The 6,000-nt window shown below is 51.0% G+C and overlaps 1 protein-coding gene across 6 annotated transcripts in view; it reads left to right on the top strand.

Annotated features, from left to right (window-relative positions):
- Positions 1-424: 424 nt before the first annotated feature.
- Positions 425-6,000, top strand: part of ZNF606 (zinc finger protein 606) — a 28,061-nt gene continuing 22,485 nt past the window's right edge. For 4 of the 6 annotated variants that reach the window (XM_030297487.1, XM_030297486.1, XM_030297482.1 and 1 more), the window contains exons 1-5: positions 425-887; positions 1,056-1,398; positions 1,969-2,075; positions 3,612-3,668; positions 4,203-4,291. In XM_030297487.1, coding sequence (XP_030153347.1) covers positions 2,045-2,075; positions 3,612-3,668; positions 4,203-4,291 — 177 coding nt within the window. In that variant the 5' untranslated portion in view covers positions 425-887; positions 1,056-1,398; positions 1,969-2,044. Of the gene's footprint in view, positions 1,399-1,968; positions 2,076-3,611; positions 3,669-4,202; positions 4,292-6,000 lie in introns of those variants that run through there. The other 2 variants (XM_030297483.1, XM_032591254.1) reach the window with 2 other exon arrangements.

The following is a 6,000-nucleotide window of genomic DNA, read 5'->3' as shown; positions in this document are numbered from 1 at the left end:
CTCAAAACCAGGTTCTTCATTTGAAAAGGAGTATCAGAACAGCTATGTTGAATGAAAGGACCCCTTGAATGCGTTCAGGCCTGCGTCTGGGACGCGTTAAACGATCAGACTTCGTCAAGTTTGCACTGGTGAGCCGCCATTTCACAGACGGGCAAACTGAGGCTCGCGGGGCCGCGATCTACCCAAGCCTTTCCAAGATGGGCAGCAGCGGCGGGGAGGGCCGTCTAGGCCCCGGACAGTACCGTCGGCTCGCCGGCGGCTGTGATACCAGCCGCCGAGGTAAGCCCCAGGCGCCGCGGTGGCCGGACTCGCGGCGGAGTTGCTCGGAGTACGTGCCATGGCGACGCTTCCGGACCAACCGGAAGCCCACTGCCCAGAACTACAACTCCCGGCAGTCCGCGCGACGCGTCCTGGTCGACGCCGGGGGAGCGGCCGCCATTGTCCGCCGCCGAGGTGAGGCGGTCGCCCAGGCGGTGGGGTCGCCGCCGTTGCCGCCGTGGGAGCCAGGAGGTTGGGAGAACAAGCGCGAAGACGCGGCGCCTGCAGTCGGGGCCGGCGCGGATCCCGCGCCTGCCCCTTCCGCGTCGGCTTCGCGCCCCTGTTTCCCTTGGTTCTGCGACCCTCCCGCCTCCCGCCTCTGGGCTCGCGGCGGCGCTGGGCCGGCTGGGCGGGCCCCGGTGAGCCCTGCACGTCGGGCCTGGCGCTGGGTAGCAGCCGTCGGCTTAGCGCGCCTTTGTCTGCCCCGCCGCGCGTGAAGATCCCAAGCGTACCGCCAGGCCGAACCTTGGAGCGGAACAAAAGCCCGAAGCGAAGCGGCGAAGCGACCCCAAGCTTGCTAAGTCGCTTGCCCCGAGCGGCGGGGACCGGCCCGCAGGGGTGGGAAGCAGGTAAGGCCGGCCGCGAACCAGGTAAGGCCGGCCGCTCGCGGGTGCGGGCTCCCGAGCATCGCCTCCGCCTCCGGTGGTGCATAAGAGATCGGGCGGGAGGCCAGGCAGCAGGTGATGCGGCGCCTCTGAGGCCGTTAAAGGGAATAATAAACACCTTTCTTTCCCCAGCGGGTGTTTCTCGTCCGCGCGGGTTCAGCTAAGGCGCCGAGGGACGACGGCGACCGTGGGAGGGGGACAATCCCCGATTCTCTTCACCGTGCAGTGACGGCGGACTTGGTTAGGTTGCAAACAGCGGTGCGGAATCGTTTGCCTACTTTGAGCTTTGGCGCAGATCCCGGTGTTCCTGGGGCCAGCAGGCGTCCTGGTGCTTTATACTCACTCCCAGGAATCCGCAGAGCTCTGACAGTTGGCCCTCGTACCCTCGAGAGGTCTCGGGACTTGCACAAAGACTTGGAACCGACTGACTTTGTGGTCTGGGCTCCACATCAGGAAACGGACAGACTTGGGCCCGGTAGGTCTTGCCGGTTGAGTTCTTGTTTCCCTCCTCCCTTCCTCCCTTTTAGATAAAGGTTGCATAACAGAAAATCATTTTAGAGTACAGTTCAGTGGTTTTTGTTGTATATTCAGAAAGTTGTGCAATAATAACTACTATCTAACAGAACATTTTCATCACCTCTTATAAGAAACCACCCGCACCATTAAGTGGTCACTCCGCATTTCTCCCTCCCCGCCCAGCTCTTGGCAACCATTGATTTCTTGGGGGGGGGGGTGTGCAGGTGGATTTCACAGTAGTTTTTGTCAAATCAACCAAAAAGTAACCTCGAGGTTGTCACTGACTGTCTCTTAACAACCACTGACAAATTTATACCCTCTCATTCTGGAGTGTGGTCTTTTTTTCAGCTTATTCAAGTCACTCTTCATTTATGTCCTGGAATTCTGTTGTTTTTGACACGTAAATTCTGTTTTCTTACAATGCTCCCTACAAGTCTTTTGTTGCTTCCTTGGATGGGCTGTGTTCTTTGTTCCCACTGGCTCTTCTGTGACAAAGGACCAGTTTTGTCTTTTCCATTTTTGTCATTAGGTTGGTATTGCAATTGTCTGTGAATCACCTTAATCCAGTGCTTTTGGCCAGGCACCTGGTGGATTGATCCTGTGGGATGGCAGCTGTCAATCCGTGGGCCTCCTGGGGTAAGTCCCAATTCTGTGTCTTCCGGGCCTCCTCAGTGGTGAACCTGCTGCAGCCAGGGGTCAGAGCTAGGGAGGGACTGAGAGTTTTGGGGGATTGGAGGGAGTCTTTCTGTCTTGGTATAGAATTAGAACTGAGTGAGATTAAAAAAAAAAAAGACAACTTGGTTGTTGATGAAAAAGGAAAGTGGTTAGTGTAAAAGACAGTGTTATTTTGTATATCTATAGTCTTAAGATGTGTTAGTGGTTCTAAGAGATTTTCTACTGATTTGTGGGATTGCTTAGAAGACAGATATACATACAGTCAGAATTTCTCTATCATTGCCATATTTTTTACCTTTAGTGTTGTTTCTCATTTATGTAGCCGCAGCATGTAATTTAAGAACAATGTTAAATAGCGTGGTGTCAGTGTTGTGTTATCTTTAAGTGAGGTTTCATGTATTTATCACTAAAGACATCAAGGGAGTATTTTACTACTTAGATTATTATTTTTATTTTATATATTTTTTAATTAATTATTTTTTCATGTTTATTCATTTTTGAGAGAGAGAGACACACACACAGTGCCAGCGGGGAAGGGGCAGAGAGAGAGGGAGACACAGAATCCAAAGCAGGCTCCAGGCTCTGAGCTGTCAGCTCAGAGCCCGATGCAGGGCTCCAACCCACTAATGGTGAGATCATGACCTGAGTGGTCAGATGCTTAACTGAGCCACCCAGGCGCCCCTCTACTTAGATTATTTTTAAAATTGGGTAACCTTAAACATTTTATCAGATACCTCTTCAGCCATTCAAGTGATTCTATTCTTCTATTATTATTATTATTTTTATTATTAAAAAAAATTTTTTTAATGTTTATTTTTGAGAGAGAGCATGAGCAGGGGAGGGGCAGAGAGAGAGGGAGACACAGAATCCTAAGCAGGCCCAGGCTCTGAGCCGTCACTACAGAGCCAAACGCAGGAGTTGAACTCAAGAGCAGTGAGATCATGCCCTGAGCCAAAGTTGGACACTCAACCGACTGAGCCACCCAGATGCCGCCAAGTGATTCTATTCTTGATTTTTCTTGGCTATATCATGTCAGATTTTTGGGTAATGACTTGCCTGTGTATTTCTAGTATAAATCTAGCTTGTTATGTTGGATTTTGTTACATGCCTTGGGCTCTGTTTACGGAACTTCGTTACACCCATTAGTGAGACAGATCTGCTTTTCTTTTTTCTTTTTTTTTTTTTTTTTAAATTTTTTTTTTTTCAACGTTTATTTATTTTTGGGACAGAGAGAGACAGAGCATGAATGGGGGAGGGGCAGAGAGAAAGGGAGACACAGAATCGGAAACAGGCTCCAGGCTCTGAGCCATCAGCCCAGAGCCCGACGCGGGGCTCGAACTCCCGGACCGCGAGATCGTGACCTGGCTGAAGTCGGACGCTTAACCGACTGCGCCACCCAGTCGCCCCCAGATCTGCTTTTCTATTTTGTTGCCTTTAGTCACTGGGATTGTTGTCACAGTGTCTTTTCTTTACTTGTCCCAACCTGATCTGGTGCAGGTGTCCTTACGGACCAGTCCTGGGGAATGGCGGCTGTTGACCCGTGGACCTCCTGGGGTGAGTCAAAAGCCTGTGTCCCCATTGGCCATGTTTGCTGCTGTGTCATGCTTCTTCCAGCAGTGACCTGCCATGGCCAGGGATTGGAGCTGGGGAGCCAGGTGGGGATTTAGGGCGGGGGGGTTCTGGTCCAGGTCTCTTTGTGCAGAGCGGGAACAGGGACGGATCAGAACATTCCATTGGGTGATAGAGTGATGGTGACACCTCCAGGAGAAGGGTGCATGAGAATAAGTGTGTGGCCATTTACAGCTCGGGCCCAGAAAGGATGTGAACTGGTACTACTTCTCAGAGATGGTGCTTCTGAGCAAAGGGGGCCAGTGCAGGACTCATGTTTAGGAACATTACTTCTCTTCTCTGAGCCCCATTTCCTTCATCTATAAAATGAGGAGTCTCTTTCTTTGCCCAATGGACACGGCTAGGAACTAGCTCTCCCTCAGCGCACTCCCTGCCCCCGCCGTCACCCTGACCAGGAAGGACTCGTCGGCATACTTCCGGTGGGGAGAGCTGCCTCCGTGACTTTGTTTTCCTCCCCAGCTCTGTGTCCTCAGGACTCTGCCTGGCCTGTGGAAGAGAGCCCCAAGGAGGAGAGGAGGGTCACTGGGCTCCCGACAGCCCAGGTCCAGGTGAGTCAGGCATCTGCTTTTTCCTGAAGGGCTGTCCTGTACCCTGGGGTGTCCAGGTTGTCCCCCACCATCCTAGTCTTTGTGTTCTTAAGTTTATAGCAGCTAGACTTTGCCTAAAGAAAGAGTCGGCCAGAAGTTGATTGCTTTCAAAGCACCGACAGGGAGAATTCAAACAGTTTTCTGTGACTTGGAACCACATTATCGACCAACCTGTTCACAGAACTGAGCCCTGGCAATGCCGTGTGTTGTTTTGGTGGACGAGGGGCAGCCCCTTTGGGCGGCAGCAGCCCCCTTTTCTCCTCCCACCTTACCTCATGTATTCAGTGCCATATTGGGTCGATGCTGTCCTGTGAGCTCCGTGCTTGCTGGGCAGAGAACATGGATAAGTCCAAGCCCTGGTCCCGAGGAATTCTCAGTCCCCTTTCCCAAGGTGGTTCAGTCAGCTACTGAGGCCTCATGGCCTGCTGGTGCCACACCTGTGGTTCAGGACATGGGCCTGAGATGCTTAGGGAGGCCCCAAGCCTTGGAGAGGCTGAGCCCAACTAAGGCCTCGAGAAGTGGGAGACAGTCTGCATAAAGTCACTGGGGCACAGAGCAGCTGGAGTCCTTCCGCTGTGGGGAGGGACGCTGCCCGGGAGACATGATGCACTTGGACCAAGAGGTTAAGGGGGCTGCAGGGGCCTGGCCTTTTGTGACCCTGCCCGTGTGTGTTGGGTGAGGGTGGGGCCACCGCATGACCGGCATCTGGGTGAAGGATGACCCTAGTTAGAATTGAGGATGCAGAGGCCAGGATGAACCTAACCAGGCCCTGAATGCCTACTGTGGAGCCAGGGCTCCATTCTGGTGGTAATAAAGAGCCTCCTAAGTGCAGTGAGCACTTAGGCCATTGTCTAAAATGTGGCTGGAAGGGTGTCCCTGGCAGGAATGTGGGGGGAACGGGGTCGTGGGAAGCAGGCTGGCATTTCAGGTGTCAGTGTGACCAGGGCCTGGGAGCAAGACCTTAAGAGGTGTAAGGGAGTTGATGCAGGGTAACTTTGAGACTATTAGCATGTGAGGATGGGTCCTGAGAGGAATATGACAGGAGACATGATATGGAAGAGGTGGCAGGAAGTAGGGTAGCAGAGTTGATGATACTGGAAAGATGTCCACTCCTTTTTCTCCTGCCCAGCCTCTTCATTAGAGACACCCACTTAAGAAAAACCAATTGTTTTAATGACTTTATTAAAATATTCAAATACCATAAAAGCGTATAGTTCTGTGGGTTTTTGTATATTCACAGAATTATGCAACTATTACCAACCAGTATCTATTTCTGGTTCTGCTTCTAGAACATTTTTCATGCCCAAAAGAAATTCTGTACCCATTAGCAGTCACTCCCTGTTCCTACCACCTTCGACCTCTGGCAACGACTCATGTATTTTCTTTATGTGTTTGTCTCTCCTGGACATTTCACATAAAGGGAATCATATGATACATGACCTTTTGCGTTTGGTTTCTATCACTTAGCATATTTTTAAGGATCATTTATGTTGCAGTACATATCAGTATTTTATTTATTTATATGATTCAGAGGCAGCCATTTTTAACTTACTGTTTTTGGTTCCTTAGGGTTGTCTCCATATTTCTAAATGAGATTTTCATCCTGATTCATGAAATTTACATTTACTATTGGCTCCCTACTATGAAAAATGAAGAAAAATAGTTTTGTT

Source organism: Lynx canadensis, chromosome E2 (assembly GCF_007474595.2).
Source record: "Lynx canadensis isolate LIC74 chromosome E2, mLynCan4.pri.v2, whole genome shotgun sequence".
In the NCBI taxonomy this organism is placed as follows: Eukaryota; Metazoa; Chordata; class Mammalia; order Carnivora; family Felidae; genus Lynx; species Lynx canadensis.
The sequence above is the reverse complement of the archived record's forward strand: the minus strand, read 5'-3'. Positions and strand labels throughout refer to the sequence as shown.